Genomic DNA, 26,643 nt, shown 5'->3' with positions numbered 1-26,643 from the left:
AAAGACAACCCCACAAAATAGGAGAAAATATTTACAAATCATGGATCTGTTAAGGGTCTAGTATCTATACAGTATATAAAGGACTCTTACAACTTATCACTTAAAAGACAAACAACTCAATTTAAAAATGGGCAAAGGACTTGAATAGATATTTCCCCAAACAAATGATCAAAATGCATATAAAAAAATATACTACATCATTAATCATCAGAAATATGCACACGAAAATCATGAGATACTACTTAACATCCATTAGAATGACTATAATATAATAAGAGACAGATTTTTACAAATTGTAGGTTAGGGTGTGGACTTCCTAGGTGACTCAGTGGTAAAGACTCTGCCTGCCAATACAGAAGACATAGCTTGGATCCTTGGGTTGGGAAGATCCCCTGGAGGAGGAAACAGCACCCCACTGCAGTATTCTTGCCAAGAAAATCCCATGGACAGAGGAGCCTAGTGGGCTACAGTCCACAGGGTCACAAAAGAGGACACAACGAAGTGACTGAGCACCTGTGCACGTGAGGATGTAGAAAAACTGGAACCATCATGCACTATTCTGGGGGGTATAAAACAGTGTAACCTCTGGAAGCAGTCTGGCAGTTCTTTAAAAGGTACTCTTTGAGACCCCATGGACTGTAGCCCACCAGGATCCTCTGTTCACAGGATTTTCCAGGCAAGAATACTGGAGTTGGGTAGCCATTTCCTCCTCCAGGGGATCGTCCTGACCCAGGGATTGAACCTGAGTCTGCTCTATCTCCTGCACTGGAAGGCAGATTCCTTTTTTTTTTTTTAAATCACTAAGCTACCTGGAAAGTCCTAGAGTTATCACATGATTCAGCAATTCTATTCCTAGATACCCAAGAGAAATGAAAACATATGTCCCACACAAAAACTTATACACTAATATCCACTGAAACATTAATAATAAAAACTGAAAGTGCAAACAATCCAAATATCTATGAACTGATGAATGGATAAAGATAACCGTGGTATATTCATACAAAGAATATTATTTGACAGTTAAAAAACTGATACATATTGTGACATGGATAACCAAGTGAAATAAGTCAGATACCAAAGGACAAACATTGTTTGATTCCACTTATATGATGTATCTAGAATAGTCTAGTTTTCTAGTGGCAGAAAGTAGAGTTGTGGTTACCAGAGGCTGGGCAGAGACAGTAATGGGAAATAACTGATTTAGTGGGTAGAGAGTTTGTTTGGGAAGATGAAAAAGTTTTAAAGATGGATAGTGGTTAATTGCTGTACAACAATGTAAATGTACTGAAATTAATGTTACTAAATTATACTGCCCCTTAAAAATTACATACCTGGGTGAAGCCAGATGTTCTTCACATACTTCAACTAAAACTATATATCACAAAAGATTAAAAGCAGAAGTGAATATGAAGATCCAGCTTTTTTTTACTAAGCCAGACAAAAATATCTGCAAACATTTATGTTAACATACAATGAGTTTATTATTTTAAAAATGATTACTAAACTAAGAAAAAAGATATGAAACTGAAAGATGAACTCCCCAGGTCAGTAGGTGCTCAATATGCTACTGGAGAAGAGTAGAGAAATAGCTCCAGAAGGAATGAAAAGGCTGAGCCAAAGTGGAAACAATGCCCAGTTGTGGATGTGTCTGGTGATAAAAGTAAAGTCCGATGCTATAAAGAACAATACTGTATATGAACCTGGAATGTTAGGTCCATGAATCAAGGTAAATTTGAGGTGGCCAAACAGGGGATGGCAAGAGTGAACATCGTTATTTTAGGAATCAGTGAACTAAAATGGAGTGGAATGGGCAATTCAGATGACCATTACATCTACAACTGTGGACGAAAATTGCTTAGAAGAAATGGAGTAGCCCTCATAGTCAACAAGAGAGTCCGAAATGCAGTATTTGGGTGCAGTCTCAAAAACGACAGAATGATCTCTGTTTCCAAGGCAAACCATTCAATATCACAGTAATCCAAGACTATGCCACAATCACTAATGGAGAAGCTAAACGGTTCTATGGAGACCTACAAGACCTTCTAGAACTAACACCAAAAAAGGATGTTCTTTTTATCATAGGGGACTAGAATGCAAAAGTAGGAAGTCAAGAGATACCTGGAGTAACAGGCAAATTTGGCTTTGGGGTACAAAATGAAGCAGGGAAAAGGCTAACAGAGTTGTGCCAAAACTTTCTGGTCATAGTAAACAGCCTCTTTCAACAACACAAGAAATGACTCTACACATGGACATCACCAGATGGTCATCATCAGACTGATTATATTCTTTGAAGACCAAGATGGTGAAGCTCTATTCAGTCAGGAAAAAAAAAAAAAAAAACCAGGAGCTGACTGTGGCTCAGACTGTAAACCCTTTACTGCCAAATTCAGACTTAATTTGTAGAAAGTAGGGAAAACCAGCAGGCCATTCTGATATGACCTTATGATTATATGGTGGAAGTGACAGATGGATTCAAGGTATTAGACCTGATAGAGTGCCTGAAGAACTATGGATAGTGGTTTGTAACAGTGTACAGGAGGCAGTGATCAAAACCATCCCCAAGAATAAGAAATGCAAAAAAGGCAAACTGGTTATCTGAGGAGGCCTTACAAATATGTGGGAACGAAGAGAAGTGAAAGGCAAAGGAGAAAATCTGAATGCAGAGTTCCACAGAACAGCAAGAAGGGATAAGAAAGCCTTCCTAAGTGATCAATACAAAGACATAGACGAAAACATAGAATGACTAGAGAAGTCAAGAGAAGACTAGAGAAGTCTTCAAGAAAACTAGAGATACCAAGGGAACATTTCATGCAAACACGGGCACAATAAAGGACAGAAATGGCAAGGACCTAACAGAAGCAGAAGATATTAAGAAGAGCTGGCAAGAATACACGGAAGAACTATACAAAAAAGATCTTCATGACCCAGATAACCATGGTGGTGTGATCACTCACCTAGAGCCAGACATCCTGGAGTGTGAAGTCAAGTGGGCCTTATGAAGCATCACTAAGCAAAAAACTAATGGAGGTGATGGAATTCCAGCTGAGCTATTTCAAATTCTAAAAGATGATGCTGTTAAGGTGCTGTACTTAATATGCTGGCAAATTTGGAAAACTCAGCAGTGGCCACAGGACTGGAAAAGGTCAGTTTTCATTTCAATCCTAAAGAAAGGCAATGCCAAAGAATGCTCAAACTACCACACAACTGCATTCATCTTACAGTAGCAAAAGTAATGCTCAAAATTTTCCAAGCCAGGCTTCAACAGTATGTGAACCAAGAATTCCCAGATGCTCAAGCTGGAGTTAGAAAAGGCAGAGGAACCAGAGATCAAATTGCCAACATCCTCTGGATCACAGACAAAGCAACAGTTTCAGAAAAACATCTACTTCTGCTTCACTGACTACACTAAAGCCTTGGACTGTGAATCACAACAAACTGTGGAAAATTTTTAAAGAGATGGGAATACCAGACCAGCTTATCTGCCTCCTGAAAAATCTGTATGCAGGTCAGGAAACAACACTTAGAACCAGACATGGAACAACGGACTGGTTGAAAACTTGGAAATGGGTACGTCAAGGTTGTATATTGTCATCCTGCTTATTTAACTTATATGCAGAATATACCAAGTGAAATGCTGGGCTGGATGAAGCTCAAGCTGAAATTAAGATTGCCAGGAGAAATATCAATAACCTCAGATATGCAGATGATACCACCCTTATGGCAGAAAGCAAAGAGAACCAAAGAGCCTCTTGATGAAGGTGAAAGAGGAGAGGGAAAAAGTTGGCTTAAAACTCAACATTCAAAAAATGAGGATCATGGCCTCCGTTCTTATCACTTCATGGCAAATAGATGGGGAAACAATGGAAACCATGATAGACTTTATTTTCTTGGGCTTCAAAATCACTGCAGATGGTGACTGTAGCCATGAAATTAAAAGACGCTTGCTCCTTGGAAGAAAAGCTATGACCAACCTAGACAACTTATTAAAAAGCAGAGACATTCTTTGCTGACAACTATCCGTATAGTCAAAGCTATGGTTTTTTCAGTAGTCATGCATGGATGTGATAGTTTGACAATAAAGAAGGCTGAGTGCCAAAGAATTGATGATTTTGAACCGTGGTGTTGGAGAAGACTCTTGAGAGTCCCTTGGACTGCAAGGAGATTAAACTAGTCAATCCTAAAGGAAGTCAACCCTGAATATTCACTGGAAGGACTAATGCTGAAGCTCCAATACTTTGGCCACCTGAACAGAAGACTCTTAGAAAAGACTCTGATGCTGGGAAAGATTGAAGGCAGGAGATGGGACGACAGCGGATAAGAGGATTGGATGGCATCACCAACTTGATGGACATCAGTTTGAGCAAGCTCCAGGAGATCATGAAGGACAGGGAAGTCTGGCATGCTGCAGTCCATAGGGTCGCAAAGAGTCAGACACAACTGAGTGACTGAACAGAGCAACAACATGGTAATGAACAGATACAGCCTATATAAATAAAAGCTCTCTGGAGAACAACATACATATTTTGGGGCTTCCCTGATGGCTCAAACATAAAGAATCTGCCTGTAATACAGAAGACCGAGGTTTGATCTCTGGGTCAGGAAGATCCCTTGGAGAATGGAATGGCCACCCACTCCAGTATTCTTGCCTGGAGAACTCCACAGACAGAGGAGCCAGGCAGGCTCATCTATGGGGGTCTCAAAGAGACACAACTGAGCAACGAACACTTTCACTTTTCACACACAAATATTTCTAGAGTGGCACAGAAATATCTGGGAAAAAAGCAAAAGAAATTGTTAATACTACTATGTTGGGAATGTAGGACTGTGAGACAGTGGTAGGGAAGTGATCAGAGCCAGATTTTTAAATATTTAATCTTAGGCTTTGTTTGAACTTTTTCAGCTAAATTTTCTTCTATTAATTGATCTTTAAAAACTGAAGTATAATTGATCAATTTCTGCTGCACAACAAAGTGATTCATTTATACACATCTATATCATTGTTCTTCAGTCACTCAGTCGTGACCGACTCTTTGCAACCCCAAGGACTGCAGCACACCAGCTTCCCTGTCCTTCACAATCTCCTGGAGTTTGCTCAGACTCATGTCCATGGAGTCGATCATGCCATCCAGCCATCTCATCCTCTGTCATCCCCTTCTCCTCCTGCCCTCAATCTTTCCCAGCATCAGAGTCTTGGTTCACTGGTTTGATCTCCTTGTAGTCCCAGGGACAAGAGTCTTCTCCAACACCACAGTTCAAAAGCATCAATTCTTTGGCGTTCTTTATAGTCCAACTCTCACATTCACACATGACTACTGGAAAAACCATAGCTTTAATTGGATGGACCTCTGTGGGGAAAGTAATCTCTCTGCTTTTTAATATGTTATCTAGGTTGGTCATAGTTTTTCTTCCCAGGAGCAACCGTCTTTTCATTTCATGGCTGCAATCACCATCTACAGTGATTCTGGAGGCCCCCAAAATAAAGTCTCTCACTGTTTCCACTGTTTCCCCATCTATTTGCCATGAAGTGATGGGAACGGATGCCATGATCCTTGTTTTTTGAATATTGAGTTTTAAGCCACTTTTTTCACTCTCCTCTTTCACTTTCATCAAGAGGCTCTTTTTTAGTTCTTCTTCATTTTCTGCCATATGGGTGGCGTCATCTGCATATCTGAGGTTATCAGACTCCCAGCAATCTTGATTCCAGCTTGTGCTTCTTCCAGCCCAGCATTTCTCATGATGTACTCTGCATAGAAGTTAAATAAGCAGCATGATAATATACAGCCTTGATGTACTTCTTTTACTATTTGGAACCAGTCTGTTGTTCCACGTCCAGTTCTAACTGCTGCTTCCTGACCTGCATACAGGTTTCTCAAGAGGCAGGTCAGGTGGTCTGGTATTCCCATCTCTTCAAGAATTTTCCACTGTTTGTTGTGATCCACACAGTGAAACACTCATGTAGTCAATAAAGCAGAAGTAGATGTTTTTCTGGAACTCTCTTGCTTTTTCCATGATCCAACGGATATTTGATCTCTGGTTCCTCTGCCTTTTCTACATCCAGCTTGAACATCTGGAAGTTCACGGTTCATATACTATACTGAAGCCTGGCTTGGAGAATTTTGAACATTACTTTGCTAACATGTGAGATGAGTGCAACTGTGTGGTAGTTTGAACATTCCTTGGCTCTGGAATGAAAACTTAACCTTTTCCAGTCCTGTGGCCACTGCTGAGTCTTCCAAATTTGCTGGCATATTAACTGCAGCACCTTAACAGCACCATCTTTTAGGATTCGAAACAGCTTAGTTGGAATTCCATCACCTCCAGTAGCTTTGCTCATAGTGATGCTTCCTAAGGCCCACTGACTGAATTCCAGGATGTCTGGCTCTAGGTGAGTGATCACACCATTGTGGTTATCTGGGTCATACTTATCTGGATCTTTTTTGTACAGTTCTGTGTATTCTTGCCAGCTCTTAGTATCTTCTGCTTCTGTTAGGTCCATACCATTTCTGTTCTTTACTGTGCCCATCTTTCCATGAAATGTTCCCACGGTAGCTCTAATTTTCTTAAAGAGATCTCTAGTCTTTCTCATCCTGTTGTTTTCCTCTATTTCTTTGCATTGATCACTGAGAAGGCTTTCTTTTCTTTCCTTGCTACTTTGGAACCCTGCATTCAAATGAGTATATCTTTCCTTTTCTCCTTTGCTTTTAGCTTCTCTTCTTTTCTCAGCTATTTTTAAGACCTTGTCAGACAACCATTTTGCCTTTCTTTTTCTTGGGGATGGTATTGATCACTGCCTCCTGTACAATGTCACTTCGTCCGTCCACAGTTCTTCAAGCACTCTATCAGATCTAATCCCTTGAATCTATTTGTAACTTCCACTGTGTAATCATAAGGGATTTGATTTAGGTCACACCTGAATGGTCTAGTGGTTTTTCTTACTTTCTTCAATTTAAGCCTGAATTTGGCAATAAAGAGTTCATGATCTGAGCCAGAGTCAGCTCCCATCTTGTTTTTGCTGACTATATAGAGCTTCTCCATTTTGACTGCAAAGAATATAATGAATCTGATTTTGCTGATGACCATCTGGTGATGTCCATGTGTAGAGTCTTCTCTTGTGTTGTTGGAAGAGGATGTTTGCTATGACCAGCATTCTCTTGGCAAAACTCTGATAGCCTTTGATGTTTCATTTTTTCATTTTCTACTCCAAGGCCAAATTTGCCCGTCATTCCAGGTATCTCTTGACTTCCTACTTTTGCATTCTAGTCCCCTATAGTGAAAAGGATATCTTTTTTGGGTGTTAGTTCTAGAAGGTCTTGTAGGTCTTCATAGAACCATTTAACTTCAGCTTCTTCAGTCTGTGCCCAGTGATTGGGGCACAGACTTGGATTACTGTGGTATTGACTGGTTTGCCTTGGAAACGAACAGGGACCATTCTGTTTCTTTATTTCACTTAGTATGACATAATCCCCGGCTCTATCCATGTTGCTGCAAATGGCATTACTTCTTTTTTTCTTTTTTGGTGGCTGGGCAGTATCCCACTGTACACACACACATGGCATGCTCTTCCTCCATCCCTGCAGGCTGTCCCCATGCCTCCTGCGGCGAATCGCGCTGAGCCTGGCAGGTGTGCATCTCTGTGGGCGCCCAGGCAGGGGCTGCGCAATGCATGGCGGTTCCGCTTGTGGCTTCCTGAGGAGCCGTCACACTGATTTCTGCAGTGACTGCACCAACTTGCCTCCCGCCAGCAAGGCAGGAGGGTTTGTTTTCCCCACACCCTCTCCAGTATCTGTTATTTGTAGTATTTTTAATGATGGCCATTCTGACTTGTATGTGATGGCACCTTACTGTAGTCCTGATTTGCACTTCTGTAATAGTTTTAAGTGATATTGAGCATCTTTTTGTGTAACTTCAAATGAAAGTTACTTTTATGTATTATTTTTATGAGTTACTGAAAGTGAAAAAATGTAAATATGGCATAATCCCATTTATGTAACAAGAAAATTATATACAAATCTATACAGCTATATAAACAAACAAAAAATGTTTCTCAATAACTCCTGGACCAAAAAAGAAAACAAAACATTTAAAATAATAGTTTCAGAAGAAAATTCACAGGCTTAAATTTAAGAGTACAAATAAATCAACAAAGCTGCAAAAAGCATAATGGTAAAAAAGAAAAAAAAAGAACACAGACCTACAAAAGTATGGTAAAATTCATTAATGTCAGATTTTGTTTTATAAACAGTAAAAAGAACTGATAAATACAAAAGTTTTTTATAAACAAAACAAGTAAAGTAAGTCTCCAGCAAATCTCATTTTAAAAAAAGGAAAGTAAGCATAATAAAAACCATGAGAAGAGGGAATAATAGAACAAATACGGAAGAGAGAAAATGACATAGTGCTTGGGATAGCCTATGCTAATCTCTAAACCTATCCTGAAAACCTCAAAGGAAAAAGGATCCTCAAGAAAGCTTATCAAGAAAAAAGCAGGCAACAAATAGATCAGGAATAATGGGAGGAAAATGAAGAAGTTAATACAGAAAAGGCAGAAGCCAAGTTTTAAATTGCTTTCTTTTGAATCTATGCTAACTAGTCTTCTCAACCCATTTTATCAAGTCAGTCATTTTTAAAAGCCAGCATATGCTTGAAATAAAAGTCTAACAAGGAGACAATACCAAAGTATTATACAGAGCAACATAATGCCTTCTGCCTAAAATGCATTCCCCTTAAAATTTCACATTCGTCATTCCTTTTCATCATTCAGGTGTTAGCTCAAATATAACCTCCCTAGAAAGGCCTTACTTGACCACCCTATTAAAATGACTTTCCTTATCCTCTTTATTCTATTTTCTGTACTCATCTTATTCACAGCATTTATTACAAACTGAAGCTCCATGAGAATAGGGACTTAAGTCTTGTTTGCTGGCATAGTGCCAGAGCCTAAAATTGCTCAAAAATAGCGCTGAATAACTAAATACCACTTGTAATCCAGTACTCTATTCAAATAATATACCATACATAATTAAAACAGTTAAGTTCAACAGATATCAAAAGTGTGCTTGATTAAACTCAACATCCACTAATAAAGCAAGAAAAGAGTAACAGTCAACAGATATTTGAGAGCCTATGATATACTAGGATCGATTTTAGATGCTGGAATACAGCAGTCAAAAAAACCAAAAACACTCTGCTCTCATGCAGCTTATTACATTCTCGTAGCTCTATCTCAGAACAATAACTAGCATTACACTTGATAATAAAACATTGGAGGCATTATAGTGAAGACAAGGTGTTTGCCATTACCATTATTAATTGAGATTATTCTGAAGTACTAGCCAATTCATCATTAAATAAAACATAAGATCCATATACTGAAAAAAAAAATCGAGCTGCATAACCAAATAGAAAATTCAGCGGAGTAAATTTTAAAATATTTAATAAAAAGGTTCACATTATGGAATCTAGCTGTAAATCAAATATATAAAAACCAGTATTTTCCCCAAAGAGTCATTAAGAAAAAATAAAGAGGGAGGGACACTATACTGAGGGATTTGGTCACTATCTTTTCTGTGATTTTATAAACTCTGATCATAATCTTCACCTTTCACACAAATTTAAAGACTGCTGCTGCTGCTGCTAAGTGACTTCAGTTGTGTCCGACTCTGTACAACCCCATAGATGGCAGCCTACCAGGCTCCTCCGTCCCTGGGATTCTCCAGGCAAGAACACTGGAGTGGTTAATTTAAAGACTAAAGAGCTGTAAATTAAAAAAAAAAAACTATTGAGAGAAGATTTTTGCTGTGAAAAGGAAAAAAAGAAACATACATGTCTTTGAGATCTGTTTTCAGAGCACGGAACAAAGAAATAAGTACACTCATAATGAATCCTATAATACCTCTATGTTCCAGTTATGCTGTTCCAAGGTATGGCGACATTGATCCATAGATTCTATGCCAGTCAGATCCTGAAAGATAAAAACAAAAAATTACTTAGCGAAAACCAACAGTACATGGTGGATATTTTTACCCTTATTAGAATACTTATAAATACTGCAGGGGAAATACTCTATCAAGTGCTGAAGGCAAACAGATATTCAAGTATGGTAAAACATCACTATTCAGAATTCACTCAAATGGTTATCATGTATGTTAAAACAAAAAATTTAAAAAACAACAACAACAACAACAAAAAAATTCTTGTCTTAACTTCAAGGCTTTTAATTAAAAAGACTACTTGACTATATTCTCTCAAATTTAAGTTTAATATCAATGTTAAACATCTATTCTATTTATAATACATACTCATATAATGCAGGTTTTCTGCAAAGCATGCCTTTTACTAATTTACATACCTTACCTATCAGCATTAGACTTAGCTTATAATACAAACGTAAAACTTTTTATTAAAAAGAATCTGTAATTCAGATGCTTCCCTCCTGTAAGTACTCTCCCTACTCCTTTCTCCTTACACGATTTTTAGGTTTCACTTTGTCTATGATCAAATAAATCTGCTCTGACTCTTCTCTCAGTTCAGTTCAGTTGCTCAGTCGTGTCCGACTCTTTGCAACCCCATGAATCGCAGCACGCCAGGCCTCCCTGTCCATCACCAACTCCCGGAGGTCACTCAGACTCACGTCCATCGAGTCGGTGATGCCATCCAACCATCTCATCCTCTGTCGTCCCCTTCTCCTCCTGCCCCCAATCCCTCCCAGCATCAGAGTCTTTTCCAATGCGTCAACTCTTCGCATGAGGTGGTCAAAGTACTGGAGTTTCAGCTTTAGCATCATTCCTTCCAAAGAAATCCCAGGGCTGATCTCCTTCAGAATGGACTGGTTGGATCTCCTTGCAGTCCAAGGGACTCTCAAGAGTCTTCTCCAACACCACAGTTCAAAAGCATCAATTCTTCAGCACTCAGCCTTCTTCACAGTCCAACTCTCACATCCATACATGACTACTGGAAAAACCATAGCCTTGACTAGAGGACTCTTCTCTCATCCCCCTCTAAATGTAGAACATTTCCTGAAGATGTTCCTTTGGCTTTTACCTCTTCCTGGCAATCTCATTTAATCCTCAGCCTTCAATGATCCTTTCTACTCAAATGACTCCTAAATGTACTTCTTCTCTCCTTAAGTTTGGCAGCACATTTCCAATAGCCTATTCAACATTTCCATCTAGATGTGGCACAAGTACTTCAAATATATCATTTAAAACTACTGTATGTGTTAATGACACCACCACCTTCCAAACTATACAAGCGAAGATGACATCTGGATCCTCGGTCGCATCTCTGAGTACTCTATACCTTGAACTACACACTTCATCGGTAACCAAGTTCTGATGGTCTTCTGTATCTATAACCATATTTCCATTCCCACAGCTAGCATCTTCAATCAAGCTTTTATGATACCTCAAGTGAATGGTCAAAATAATTTCTCTTCCTAACTCTTCCCCACCTCCCCTGGTCTCCCCACTCCTGTGTTGTGTGTATGTGTTATTTCTCTGCTCAAAACTTTTCAGCTAACTGGATAATAAATTCCAAAATTCTTAGCTTGGAATTCAAGTGTTCCTACAATGTAGCCCCAACCTAGATTTTGGCATTATTTTCTATTTTCCCTTAGGTATCCAAAACAACAAATCTAACAGCTTCTGTGTATACCAAATGACCAGAACTTCCACAAAGCTAAATCCTAGCCTTCCTTAAAGGTCTAAGAGAGAAGCCAAACCTACCCATCTATCCTTTTCATGCAGCCTATGTCTACTGTTATTGTCTATTCTGTGTTATTACTATATCCAGGGATACAGGGATAAATACGCAGTCTCTATCCTCAACAAATCCCTCTTAACAACCAGCAAGCAACTGGAAAAAAAGAGATTGATCTCAACCTGACAAGAATGTGGTAACATGCACTGGTGAGTCAAGAGGCTGAGATTCTTGTTTTGGTTCTGTAACCTATGATTCAAGGATCAGACATAATTGAATTCCAGCTTCTTTTATGTACAACACGAGGGATTTAATTTGGACTGAATATCCTTTCCAGAGCTTAAAAGAACAAAACAAAAATTAAAGTTTGCATTCTTTAGGTATGCAATTGTTTATTTTTTAAAATTACACAGAAATTTAAAAAAATTTAAATTACACAGTATAGAAACTTTGTTAATATATTTTTATGTTTTAAATACGGGAAAATTAGAAAGCTCTGTTAAGAACTCTAGAGATCTATTAAGAACCGATGGCTATGACATCTCTGATCATCTTTAATTTTGGTTCCTGACCATCTGGGCCTCTTACTAGTTTGGCTATTCCCTTCTGGCTTGTACTATGTTGGTGCAAAAGTAATTGCACTTTTTCATTGAACTTTGCTGTTTGATATCGGAATACATTCTTAAATAAATGTGGTGATGTTATACATCATTTTAATGTGCATTTCACTTTTCTTTTTTTTGCTAATGACTTATTACTTGCTGTTTATTTTATATTTATTTTAAACTAGGGAAATGATGTTAAACAAAAAGCAAATTCGAGTGATTTTTAAATTTGAGCTCACTGGGTCATAAAGCAGGGAGACAACTTGCAACATTCACAATGCATCTGGCCCATGAACTGCTAATGAACATACAATGCAATGGTGGTTCCAGAAATTCTGCAAAGGAGACAAGCGCCTTGAAGATGAGCATAGTGGCCAGCCATCATAAGTTGACAATGACCAACTGAAAGCAATCACAGAAGCTGATCCTCTTACAACTACACAAAAAGTTGCCAAAGAACTCAAAGTCAACCATGCTATGATCATTTGGCATTTGAAGCAAGCTGGAAAAGTGAAAAAGCTCGTTAAGTGGGTGCCTTATGAGATGACGGCAAATCAAAAAAAAAAAAAAAAAGATTTGAAGTGTTGTCTCCTTTTGTTTTATGAAACAACGAACAATTTCTCGACTGGATTGTGACATGTGACAAAAAGTGCATTTTATACAGCCAGTAACAACCAGCTCAGTGGCTGGATGGAGAAGATGCTCCAGAGCACTTCTCAAAGCCAAACCCGCACCAAAAAAGGTCATGGTCACTGTCTGGTGGTCTGCTGCTGGTGTGATCCACTACAGCTTTCTGAATCCTGGCTAAACCATTACACATGAAGTATGCTCAACAAATCAAAGTAATGCACAGAAAACTGCAACCCCTGCAGCTGGCAGTGGTCAACATAAAGGGCCTAATTCTTCTCCAGGACAATGCATGATGCAGGTCACACAACCAACACTTCAAAAGTTGACTGAACTGGGCTACGGAATTGTGCCTCATCCACCATATTCACCTGATGTCTTGCCAACCACCTACCACTTCTTCAAGCATCTCGACACCTTTTTGCAGAGAAAACGCTTCCACAACCAGCAGGATGCAGAAAATGCTTTCCAAGAGTCCGCTGAATCCCAAAGCATGGATTTTTATGCTACAGGAATAAACAAACTTATTTCTTGTTGGCAAAAATGCATTGACTGTAATGGTTCCTATTTTGATCAATAAAGATGTGTCTGAACTTAGTTATAATGATTTAAATTTCACAGTCCGGGGACTTCCCTGGTGGTCCAGTAGCTAAGATTCCCTGTTCCCAAAGCAGGAGGCCTGGGTTCAATCCCTGGTCAAGGAACTAGATCCCACATGTCACAACTAAAGAGCAAAGATCCTGAAAGCCGCAACTAAGACCTGGTGCAGCCAAATAAAAAAAATTTTTAAAGTCACAGTTTTAAATTACAACTACTTTTGTACCAAGCTAGTAATAGAATCTCCTTTAACTTTGATTTCTTTGCCATCCACTGCAGAGAACCGGGATGTCAGGGTTCCACTTCTCTACATATTCTCCTTAAGAACTGGACTTTACTTTTACCTTCTTCTCAAGGTATGAATGACCACTGGGTCTATACCAAAAATATTTTCTACCTCTCTTATACACCTATCATTTTCTATCATCTATTATGGCTATTTACACTCATTCTACTGCTTTATTACAGGATGCAGGCTCCTTAAGAGCAAGGAATGTGATTCATCTCTATATAATGCTCCCCAGTACCTTGCACACAATAGATGCAATTTAGATCCCTCAGTCAGAAAGATCCTCTGGAGAAGGAAATGGCAACCCACTCCAGTATTTTTGCCTGGAAAATTCCATGGACAGATGAGCCTGGTGGGCTACAGTCCATGGTGTCTCAAAGAAGCCAGACAAAACTGAGTGAGCACATGTGCACGCATGCACACACGCCTCCCCCTGGTACACAGTAAGGGCTTAAAAGGTTACAGAAAAAGGCTGTCCAAGTTAAAAAGACCTTTTAGGGTAAGCTTCAATAATCATAGCTATTAAGTGAAACTCTCTAGACATTCTCACCAAAGTTCACTGTACATTAATACCCTGAGTTTTTTTTGAAAAATTAAACTCCAAATATTCTAACTAGAGGCTAAACTAGTAGTTAAAAATACCTATTTGTAGAATATTCCCTTAAGAATTAAAGTTCATAATCATTTTAATTGTCATATAATATGTCAATTGGCAAAAACAATTGACATACAGATGCTATAAGTGCTTCTGACTTTTTGCTATTAAGACAGCATTCTCATGAACACTTCTGTTTATAAAACTTCTCTGTATTGAGGATTTCCCCCTGAGGATCCAGCTAAAAATTACAGGCCAAGGAATGTACATATTTTTATGTTCTTGATACATACTGCTAAAACACACTAAAATGCACTTTAAAAGGACCATTCCAATTTACACTGATTAGGGTTGGTTTCAATGTGAGTCAAAAGCTAAGTATGTCTCAAGCCAATAATCATTTCATGCCAATTAAGTTTTGCAATGCCAGCTTTCTTCAAAAAGAAAGACTGTAACAGGTATAGGTTGAGACACTACATAAGCTTTGCTACCAATTCTCTCCTCACCTCCAACACATTTAGCTGTAAGCACATAAAGAAGAGAAGTAAAACAGAGAAGCTGAGGGAACGTTATATTTAATAACTTCAGTTATTGGCTTCAAGCTCCTCCCAAACTGATTTCTTTAGAACCCAACAGGCTGTAATTCTCTTGTTTAAATTTTATTCCTTCATTTATTATTTTGGGCCTGCTGGGTCTCCGCTGCTGCGTGGGTTTCTCTTCAGCTGCCACCAGCCGAGGCTACTCCCTAGGTGCGGTTTGTGGCCCTCTCACCCCAGTGGCCTCTCTTACTGTGAAGCATGGTTCCCAGGCACACAGGCTTCAGCAGGTGCAGCATGTGGGCTCAATAGTTGCGGCTCCCAGGTTCTAAAGTGCAGGCTCAATAGTTGTGGCACACTGGCTTAGCTGCTCAGAATCATGTGACATCTTCCTGGACCAGAGATCAAACCCATTGTCTCCTGCATTGGCAGGCAGATTCTTTACCATTGAGCCACCAGGGAGGTTCCTGTAACTCTCTCTTAAAAGGAACTGGCACAAAGCATAAGAATCTGTCTGCCAATGCAGGGGACATGGGTTCGATCCCTCGTCCGGGAAGATCTTTCATGGCGAAGAGCAACTAAGCACGTGAGCCACAACTATTAAGCCCGTGCTCTAGAGCCCGCAAGCCACAACTACTGAAGCCTGCGCACCCGAGAGCCTCTGCTCTGCAACAAAAGAAGCCACTGCAACGAGAAGCTGGCACACCACAAGAGGAATAGCCCTGTTTGCCACAACTAGAGAAAGCCTGAGCAAAGCAACGAAGACCAAGTGCAGTCAAATAAGTAAATGATTTTTAAAAAGGAACTTTCTTTTGAAAAGAGACCCACTTCTCTCTATATCCCCTAGATCCAGTGCAGTACCTTAGCAAACAGCAGAAAATATTTAAACAAACACTGTTCTCATGTCAGCGATCAACTTTTACTTCATCCCTCTCTAGTTTTTAAGTACTGTTCTTTTCACTATTACTTTGTGTAAGGAATTATATATTTTCCTCAACAATCCTATGGGTATCATCATACCCAGTATCAGTTGAGAATATCAAGACTCTTTAAAAAAGAATTATGTGAAAGACACTCCACACTAATTCAGGTACACAGTAAGTGCTCACTGAAGGTCAACTAAATCTGTAATCTCACCTAACTGGCTTGCTCTTCAGAATTTTGCTTTTACATTCAGATCTACTGACATCTGAGGTGACATGAGATGGCATTGGCAAAATAGCTTCAATATGTAGAAAATTTTAACTTTGGCACCCTCTAATCTTTCAGGACCAGTGTCTACCACAAATCCCCTACTCGGGCAGGTTTGCCCAAGTCTGTCTTACTGACAATCATCCCTGGTTCCAAGATGGTCTCTCCCTTCCTCCTCCCGGCCAGAGCTAATTCCTCTTCCAGGAACTGCCCCCAGCAAGGATGTAGCACAAATGCTACACTTAGTTTCATTAATTTATACAAATGTAACAGAAGGTGGCTCAGTGGTTAAAAAAAAAAAAAAAATCAACCTCCAGTGCAGGAGACCAGGGTTCGATACCTGGTTCAAGAAGATCCCCTGGAGAAAGAAACAGCAACCCAGTCCAGTATTCTTGCCTGAAACACCCAATGGACAGAGGAGCCTGGTATACCGGCTATAGTCCATGGCGTTGCAGAGAGTTGGAGAGGACTTAGCAACTCAACAACAGTAACAACAGACTGACAGCATTAGTAGGAGAAAGGCATTATTTATCATTAGGGCAAAAAACACCCGGAACTCCAATCAATCTCTAAACAACAAAATGCATAATGGAGATCAGAGGGAAGTGTGTGAACTATTCGATATCCTTCTACTCCAGCCTTGGTCTGATTTCCTCCTTTCCCAAGTCAGTTGATAACAGGATGTCAACATCACTTGGCAACCTACCTCTGAAATATTCTGATCCTTCATCTCTTGCTTAAGTGTAACTCAAGGAAGGTATCACAACCAGATATATCATTCAACTACTTGGAAAGGGACTGGGCAACTAGAGTTAATCACTCTAACGTAATCACTATAGAGTGCTTTTCTAAGAAGTGTTTCTTTCCACATCTCATCTGTTTATAACTAACAAACACTGGAGGAGGTTGGGGCAAAATCTCAGTTGAAATCTAAGTACTCTCTAAATTTTACTTGGCTTGTTGGCTCTAGCTTGTTGAGGATACTTTTTTTAAAGTATTTAATTGGAGGAAAATTACAATATTTTAATGGTTTTTGCTATACATCAACTCAAACTGGCCACAGGCATACATGTGTCCCTTCCCTTCTGAATCCCCCTCACTCCCCACCTCACCCCGGTTGTAACAGAGCTCTTGCTTTGGGTTCCCTGCATCATACATCAAACTCCAACTGCCTATCTATTTTACATATGCTAATATATGTTTCAATGCTATACTCTCAAATCACTCCACCCTCTCCTTCTCCCACTGAGTCCAAAAGCCTGTTCATTATGTCTGTGTCTCCTGTGCTGCCCTGCACATAGGATAGCTGGTGCCATCTTTCTAGATTCCATATATACGTGTTAATATATGATACCTGTCTTTTTCTGACTACTTCACTCTGTATAATAGGCTTTAGGTTCATCCATCTCATTGAAACTGACTCAAATGCATTCCCTTTTTTTAATACCTGAGTAATATTCCACTGTGTATACGTACCACAACTTCCTTATCCATTCATCTGCCAATGAACTTCTAGGTTGCTTCCATGTTCTAGCTACTGTAAATAGTGCCACAATGAACACTGAGGTACATTCGTCTTTCTCAATTCTGGTTTCCTCAGGGTATATGGCCAGTAGTGGGACTGTTGGGTCGTATAGGCAATGCTAAAGAATGCTCAAACTACCGCACAATTGCACTCATCTCACACGCTAGTAATGTAATGCTCAAAATTCTCCAAGCCAGGCTTCAGCAATATGTGAACCGTGAACTTCCAGATGTTCAAGCTAGTTTTAGAAAAGGCAGAGGAACCAGAAATCAAATTGCCAACATCCGCTGGATCATGGAAAAAGCAAGAGAGTTCCAGAAAAACATCTATTTCTGCTTTATTGACTATGCCAAAGCCTTTGACTGTGTGGATCACAACAAACAATAAAATGTGATAGAGATGGGAATACCAGACCACATGACCTGCCTCTTGAGAAACCTGTATGCAAGTCAGGAAGCAACAGTTAGAACTGGACATGGAACAACAGACTGGTTCCAAATAGAAAAAGGAGTATGTCAAGGCTGTATATTGTCACCCTGCTTATTTAACTTCTATGCAGAGTACATCATGAGAAACGCTGGGCTGGAAGAAGCACAAGCTGGAATCAAGATTGCTGGGAGAAATATCAATAACCTCAGATATGCAGATGACACCACGCTTATGGCAGAAAGTGAAGAGGAGCTAAAAAGCCTCTTGATGAAAGTGAAAGAGGAGAGTGAAAAAGTTGGCTTAAAGCTCAACATTCAGAAAATGAAGATCATGGCATCTGGTCCCATCACTTCATGGGAAATAGATGGGGAAACAGTAGAAACAGTGTCAGACTTTTTGGCAGCGGGGGGTGGGGGTGGGGGGAGGAGGGAGGCTCCAAAATCACTGCAGATGGTGACTGCAGCCATGAAATTAAAAGGCGGTTACTCCTTGGAAGAAAAGCTATGACCAACCTAGACAGCATATTCAAAAGCAGAGACATTACTTTGTCAACAAAGGTCCGTCTAGTCAAGGCTATGGTTTTTCCTGTGGTCATGTATGGATGTGAGAGTTGGACTGTGAAGAAAGCTGAGCGCCGAAGAATTGATGCTTTTGAACTGTGGTGTCGGAGAAGACTCCTGAGAGTCCCTTGGACTGCAAGGAGATCCATCCAGTCCATTCTGAAGGAGATCAGTCCTGGGTGTTCATTGGAAGGACTGATGTTGAAGCTGAAACTCCAATACTTTGGCCACCTGATGTGAAGAGTTGATTCATTGGAAAAGACTCTGATGCTGGGAGGGATTGGGGGCAGGAGCAGAAGGGGACGAGAGAGGATGAGATGGCTGGATGGCATCACCGACTTGACAGACATGAGTTTGAGTAAACTCCGGGAGTTGGTGATGGAGAGGGAGGCCTGGTATGCTGCGATTCATGGGGCTGCAAAGAGTCGGACATGACTGAGCGACTGAATTGAACTGATGGTAGTTTTATTCCTAGTGAGGATTCATATTTTAACTTTTGTTTTCAGTTATTCCCAGAGAGAAACTTAGCAGAAAGCAGAGATCTCTATTCTCTCCTTCCTCCAACACAAATAGCTTTGCTTTATACAATAAGCAATATGCCCTCTTTGGTAGCAGCAGGAGAAATGGAAAGTGAAGTCCTTTCAGGAAGTGAAAGGCTAGGCTTTCAACCTAGGTTCTAATCTGTAACTAAAGCTTTTATACTCAATCTTTATTATTTACATTTAATTACTGATTTACCAAATTAAATACCTGCATATTCCACTTACTAAGCACCTATTCCTATGTAATAAGCACTATAAGTCATAAAGCCCTCATTTCCACCACTGAGAAACCCAAGTATTCAAGAGGGCATGTACTCTGTATAAGAATATCCTTATTTAAGAATAATAAGTGGTGCAGCCAAGATTAAAACCTTGAGTAACAATCTCTGAAGTCCAGGTTGTCTCCTATGCTACACTGCCTCCCATTATTTAATTAATTCATGTTAAAAACAAGAAGTTTTCAATAAATTCTCAATTTGGAAATTTTCAACAAAATTTTTGTTCAACTGACAATACAACATCTGGAATTCTTTTTCTATTTTCACATTAAAGAAATGATAAAGTGAACACAATATTTCAACCCCTTTGTTTTGCATAAAAGGAAACTAAGGCTTAGCAAAGTGAACAAGCTTTCCCAAGTCACAGAGCAAGAGAATGGTAGAACTATCCAGTCTTATTCCCAGTCTCTTCTTTCTTCATTGTATCTACAGGCAGCTAAGTAACAGCTCATAAATGTACATAAAATTATTTTCCTTTATGCCTAGGGTCAACAAATAATCAGCATAGATTTATTCTTTAAATATAGTTTGGTGTCAAGTAAGACTGGAAAATGCTGCTTATCAAATCTCCTTTCTGGAAATTCCCAATACATTTTTTTAAAAAGGCTTTGAAAACTCCTGCCTTCAGTTAAAAAGGAAAAAACAAACAAACAAACAAACACCTTTAACTTCACATAAAGGAGATTTTTTTTTTAAAGAACTCAAACTAATATCTGTTTGAAGAGTTAACCTACAGAACTGTTTGTGAACCACAGGTATAGACAATCAAGAGATGTCAAATTAATGTTCCATATGAATCAAGAGCTAACCATACACACATAGCAGCTTCTTAAACAAACCCACAATATTTATCCAAGCAATTACGAGTAGGTGGAATAAGGGATGGAACTTTGTCGGAAATTTAGAAGACACTCCCGTCTTCAACAATCCTTCATTCTAACTCTACCATTCACTAGCTTGGTGCCCTTAAATATCTTTCTGAGTTTCTGTTTCTTTACTGGCAAAATGTAAATAAAAATACTCATTAACTCACTAGGTTGTAAAGAGTAAGTGTACAATGCTCAATTTAGCTATTATTTTTAAGAAACATGCTGCTGCTGCTAAGTCACTTCAGTCATGTCTGACTCTGTGCGACCCCATAGACGGCAGCCCACCAGGCTCCTCTGTCCCTGGGATTCTGAGAATGTTATAACGGACCTTGGTTTATGAGGACAAGAAAGACATTTGTACATCAATTAAGATGACCATGTGGATTTTTCCCCTTCGTTTTTTAATGTGAAGTATTATGCAGATTGGTTCATATATTGAACCACTTCTGCATTCCAGAGATATATCCCATTGGTCATGGTGTATACTCCTTTCAATATGCTGTTGAATTCAGTTTGGTAGTATTTGCTTGAGGATTTTTGCATTAATGTTCATAAGGGATATTGGTCTGTAGTTTTCTAGTAGTATTTGAGTATCAGGCTAATGCTGCCCTCAAAGAATGACTTAGAATGTGTTCCCCTCCTTTTCAGTTCTTCAAATGTTTGGTTCAATTCACCAGTGAAGCTGCTGGGTCCAAGGCTTTTCTTTGTTGGGAGAGTTTTAACTATGGATTCAATCTCCTTACTAGTTACAGGTCTATTCAGATTTTCTATTTCTTTGTGACTTAGTCTTGGTAGGTTTTGTATTTCTTGGAATTTGTCTATCTCATCTAGGTAATCTAATTTGTTGGCATTCAATTGTTCACAGTACTCACTTCAAAACATTTTTTTAAACAGAATTGGTAATGTCTCCATTTCTTTTTTTTTCTTTTGGCCGTGGGACATGCGGGATCCTAGTTTCCCAACCAGGGACTGAACTCATGATCCCTTCAGTGGAAGAGCAGAGCCCTAACCACCAAGCCACTGGGGAAGTTCCCCCATTTTCCTTTCTGGTTTTAGTAATTTGAATCTTCTCTCTTTTTTCCTCATTCCACCTAGCTAAAAAGTTTGTCAATTTTGTTGATTTCAAAGGACCAATTTTTGATTTCACTGATTTTCAGTCTTATTTTGCTATTCTCTCTGCTGTTTACTTAGGCTCTCTCCTTTACATTTCCTTCCTTCCACTAGCTCTGAGTTTAGTCTGTTCTTCCCCTTCTAGTTTCTTAAATTATAAAGTTAGGTTGTTTATCTGAAATCTTCTGGTATTGTACTGTACCGTACTACACTATATTTTGAATTTTGGCAGCATGCAGGATCTTAGTTCCCTGATCAGGGATCGAACCTGTGCCCCATGCACTGAAGCATGGAATCTTAACCACTGAAATGCCAGGAAGACCTTTTATTATTACTTTTTAAAATGTAAGATCTTTTGTGTTTTTTAACATTCATGTTTAAAAGCTACAAATGCCCCCTATCACTCCCCAAGCACTGTTTGCTGCATCCTGTAAGCTTTGGCACATTGTATTTTCATTCTCATTCCTCTCTACATATTTTCTACTTTTCCTTGTGATTATTTATTTCATCCATTGGTTAAGTGTGCTATTTACATAAATTCATGAAATTTTCAATTTTATTTCTGTTATCAATTTCTATCTTAATCACACTGTGGTTTGAGAAACTACTTTGTATGATAGCTATCTATTAAAATCAATTGAGACATAACTTCCTATATACGGAAACCCTAAAGATCTCCCCAATCCCTGTTAGAACTAAAAAATGAATCAAACAAAGTAGCATGATAAAAGTCAACATAGAAGTTTCAGTTGCATTTCTTTACACTAACAATGAATACTCTAAAGAGGGAAGTAAGAAGACAATTCCATCAATAATGGCATCAAAAAGAATAAAATACTTGGGAATTAATTGAGGAGATAAAAGACTTATAAAATTAAAACTACAAAACACTACTGAAAGAAATTAAAAGATCTACATAAATGGAAAGACACCCAGTGTTCATGGATTGGAAGACTTAGTACTGTTAAAAGGTCAATACAACCCAAAGTCAGCTACAGATTCAAAGCAATCCCTATCAAAATCTCAATGATCTTTTTTTTGGGTGCCAAAATAGAAAAACCAATACCCAAACTCATATGGAATCTCAAGGGACCCTGAAAAGCCAAAAATAATCTTGAAAAAGAAGAACAAAGATAGAGGACTCACACCTCCTGATTTCAAAACTTACTATAAAGTTACAGCAATCAAAATAGTGTGGCACAGACATGAAGACTGACATACATATGCACTGGTCTCCGGCCCCCAGTTCCTGACATACAGCTTGTTGCAAATACCACAAGGCTCGCGTTCTAACATTTAGTTTTTGATCCCAGTTCCTGACTCAGAGTGTCCAAAACTGTTGTAATTTCCTATGTGATAAGAACACTAGGAGCATCTTGTGTTCTAATATTTGTTTTTTGACCCTGATTCCTGAGAGACATCCGAAATCCCTTGGAATTTCTTGGATGACAACCTTGTCTTTTGCTCTGATAAGGTGACTCTTGGATAGGGACTGGTCATCAGACAGAAAAACCGTGATTAGAAACTTCAATTTTCAGCCCCAGAACTTCCCTACTGGTACAGTGGTTAAGAATCTGCAGGGAACTAAGGTCCCATATGCAACAGATAAGCTTGGGTACACTAGAGCCTGTGCACTGCAATAAGATCTGAGGCAGCCAGATACATAAAGAATTAAAAAAAAAAAAAATTTTAGCCCTACCTCCCAATCTCCAGAGAGGAGCTGGAAATGGTGTTAATAGTCAGTTGTGCCTAAGCAATAAAGCCTCCATAAATAATACCCTACTAGTACGAGATTCAGAGATTAGGCCATCTACATGCCAGGAGGATGGCGTATCCCAGCTTCTCTGGGACAGAAGCTGCCCTGCACTTGGGACCCTTCCGGACCTTGTCCTACATGTCTCTTTATCTGGTCGTTTTTCTGTATCCTTTATTATATCTTTTGTAATAAATCAATAAACAAAAGTGAATCCCTGAGGTCTGTGAACCATTCTAGCCAATTATCAAACCCCAAATGGGGGTCATGTGAACCCGAATTTATAGCTGGTCAGTAAGAAGCTCAGGTGGCACTGGAAGTGAGGGCAGTCCTGTGGGGCTGACTGCTTAACTTGTGGGATCTGATGCTAACTTCAGGCAGACAGTGTCCAAACAGAACTAAATTGAATCTGGGAGAACTGCTTGATGTGTGGAAAACCCACACATCTGTTTAGAGTAAAGGAGAAACAAAGAGGAGTTGCTTTTCCTACTCATTTACCTAACACCATGTGCTCAGTCATGTCTGACTCTTTGCAACCCCATGGGCTGTAGCCCACCAGGCTCCTCTGTCCATGGAGATTCTCCAGGGAAGAATACTGGAGCGGGTTGCCATGCCCTCCTCCAGGGGATCTTCCCCTGGGACTGAATCCAGGTATCCCACACTGCAGGCTGATTCTCTGTCATCCGAGCCACCAGGGAAGCCCACCATCTATAAAAATTAACTCAAAATGGATCCAAGACCCAAAAGTAAAACCTAAAGCTATATATATGTAACACGTAGGGAAAAACATAAGCTAAAAACTTCCTGACACTCGATTTGGGAATGATTTTTCTTTTGCTTTTTTAAATTGGCTGCACCGCATGAAGGATCTTAGTTCCCTGTGGACCCTGATTTGAAGTTCAGAGCCTTAACCAGTGGACCACCAGGGAAGTCCTAGAAACGATTTCTTCAAAGTGACACCAAAAGGCACAGGCAAGAAAACGAAAGAGACAAACTGGACTTTGTGACAATTTTTAAAATTTGTACAACAAAAGACACTATCCAGAGTAAAAAGACAACCCCAGAATGAGAGAATATGTTTGTGAATTATGTATTTGATAAGGAATTAATACTCAGAATATAGAGAACTCTTAAAACAACAACAAAAACACAACTTGATTAGGCAAAGGACTTGACCAGACATTTTGGCAAAGAAGATACACAAATAACCAACAAACACATGAAAAGATGTTCAACATCACCAATCATTAGGGAAATGCAAATCAAAACTATAAGGTACCACTTAACACCTGTTAGTGTGGCTAGTACTGAAAAAAACAGGAAATGAAAAGTGCTGGCCAGGATGTGGTGAAACTAGAACCCTTGTGCACCACTGGTGGGAATGTAAAATGTTACAGCAACTGTGGAAAACAATGTGCAGCTCATCAATAAATCAAAAACAGAACAATCATATGACACAGCGATTCCCCTTCCGCGTGTGTACCCGAAATAAACGCGGTCGTGAAGAGACACCTGTGCACCCACGCTCACAGTACTGTCCACAGCAGCTAAGACGGGAAATAATCCAGTGTCCATTGCCAGATAAGGCAAATGAGCAAAATGTATGTATACGTAAAATGGAGTATTATTCAGCCTTTAAAAAGAAGAAACTTTTGCAATATCCTACAAGAAGGATGAACTTTGAGAATGTTATGCTAAGAAAAACAAGCCAGTCATAAGACGACAACTACTACATGATTCCACTTCTATAAAGTATTTGGAGCACTCAAAATCATAGCGAAAGATAGTAAACTGGTGGCTGCCCTGGGCTAGAGGAAGGCGGAAATGGGAGTTACTGTCTAATAGGTGTAATTTCAATTTCACAAGATGAAAGGAGTTATGAAGATGAATGATAATGGTTGCACAACATTACAGATGTCTTTGCTATTACTAAATTGTATACTTAAAATTGCTAAGATGGTAAATTTTCTATGTATTTTACCATGTTTTAAAAACTGGAGGAAAAACACATTTTTGATGTGAGATGAACTTCAACTTGATTAAAAGGTTCTGAAGTACTACAATCAGATTACTTTGTTTTCTAGGAATCAAATAAATTGATTTTTTTTTATTTTTCCCTTCCTCCTAAAAAAGGGATACTTAAAGCCGCAGGAATTGCTTTAACAAAGAGAGATAAACATCAGGAACAAATGCAGTGGGACTTCCCTGATTAAGTCCCTGGTTAATTCAGTGGTTAAGAATCCACCTTCAAATACATAAGACATAGGCTCGATCCTAGTCAAGGAACTAAGATTCCACACGCCTTGGGAGATAAGACTGAGCACAACTAGACAAGCACACCACTACAACAAAACCCTTCTGGGAAGTGGAGTTTCTGGTGAATTATTAAATTCACTCAACAAACAGTAACTGACATCATGTGGCAAGCACCACAAAGAAATCACAGTTCTGATCCCCAATAAGTTTGTGGCGTAAAAAGACTTGTAAATAATTAGATTATGACAATGACCATATACCAGTAGTAAACAAATCCAAGTGTTCCAGGGGACTCAGGATATCAAAGTTCTGAGCTGAAACTGGTGGAAGGAGGTGTTTCAGAACAGGGGAATATGCACAGAAGCATAGAGGAATGAGAAAGAATGTCACGTTAGGGAAACTAAAAAATATCCCTGGAATAGAAATAGAAAGGGTAGAATATGATAGAGTTGAACAGTGAAATAGGAGCCAGATCATGAGAAGTAAAGAAAGATTTCATGCTGGTTTAATCAATACAAAGCAAACAAAAAAATCTTAATGAGTGACACAATCAAATCTTTGCTAGAAAGATTATTCTGGAAAAACTAAGAAGGCTAAATCAAAGAGGAGAGAGACTTGAAACCAGGAGCACTGGTACAGTTACTGATATAGTTCAAAGTATATTGAAATGCAAGTATAAACTAGGGTAGAGGCAATGCAGATAGGAGTGCGTGTGGTGGATTTTTTGGTTTGATTTAACTCCACTGCAGACAGTGATTACAGCCATGAAATTAAAATACCTTTGCTCCATGGAAGGAAACCTATGACAAACCTAGACAGTGTATTAAAAATCAGAGACATGACTTTACCAACAAAGGTCCGTCTAGGCAAAAATATGGTTTTTCCAGTAGTCATGTACAGATATGAGAGTTGAACCATAAAGAAAGCTGAGTGCTGAAGAATTGATGCTTTTGAACAGTGGTGCTGGAGAAGACCCTTGAGAGTCCCTTGGGCAGCAAGACCAAACCAGTCAATCCTAAAGGAAATCAACCTTGAATAGTCACTGGAAGGACTGATGCTGAAGCTGAAGCTCCAATACTGACACCTGATGCAAACTGCTGATTCACTGGAAAAGACCCTGATGCTGGGAAAGAATGAAGACAAAAGGAGAAAGGGGCAGCAGAGGATGAGATGTTTGGATA

The 26,643-nt window shown here is 39.2% G+C and overlaps 1 protein-coding gene across 2 annotated transcripts in view; it reads right to left on the bottom strand.

Annotated features, from left to right (window-relative positions):
* Positions 1-26,643, bottom strand: part of FAF2 (Fas associated factor family member 2) — a 69,141-nt gene that overhangs the window by 24,039 nt on the left and 18,459 nt on the right. For both annotated transcript variants that reach the window (XM_069591723.1, XM_069591724.1), the window contains one exon: positions 9,896-9,964. In XM_069591723.1, the coding sequence (XP_069447824.1) occupies positions 9,896-9,964 (69 nt within the window). The remainder of the gene's footprint in view (positions 1-9,895; positions 9,965-26,643) is intronic.

This window comes from Ovis canadensis, chromosome 5 (genome assembly GCF_042477335.2).
Source record: "Ovis canadensis isolate MfBH-ARS-UI-01 breed Bighorn chromosome 5, ARS-UI_OviCan_v2, whole genome shotgun sequence".
Classification (NCBI taxonomy): Eukaryota; Metazoa; Chordata; class Mammalia; order Artiodactyla; family Bovidae; genus Ovis; species Ovis canadensis.
Note: the sequence above shows the minus strand (reverse complement) of the source record. Positions and strands in the feature narration are given on the sequence as shown.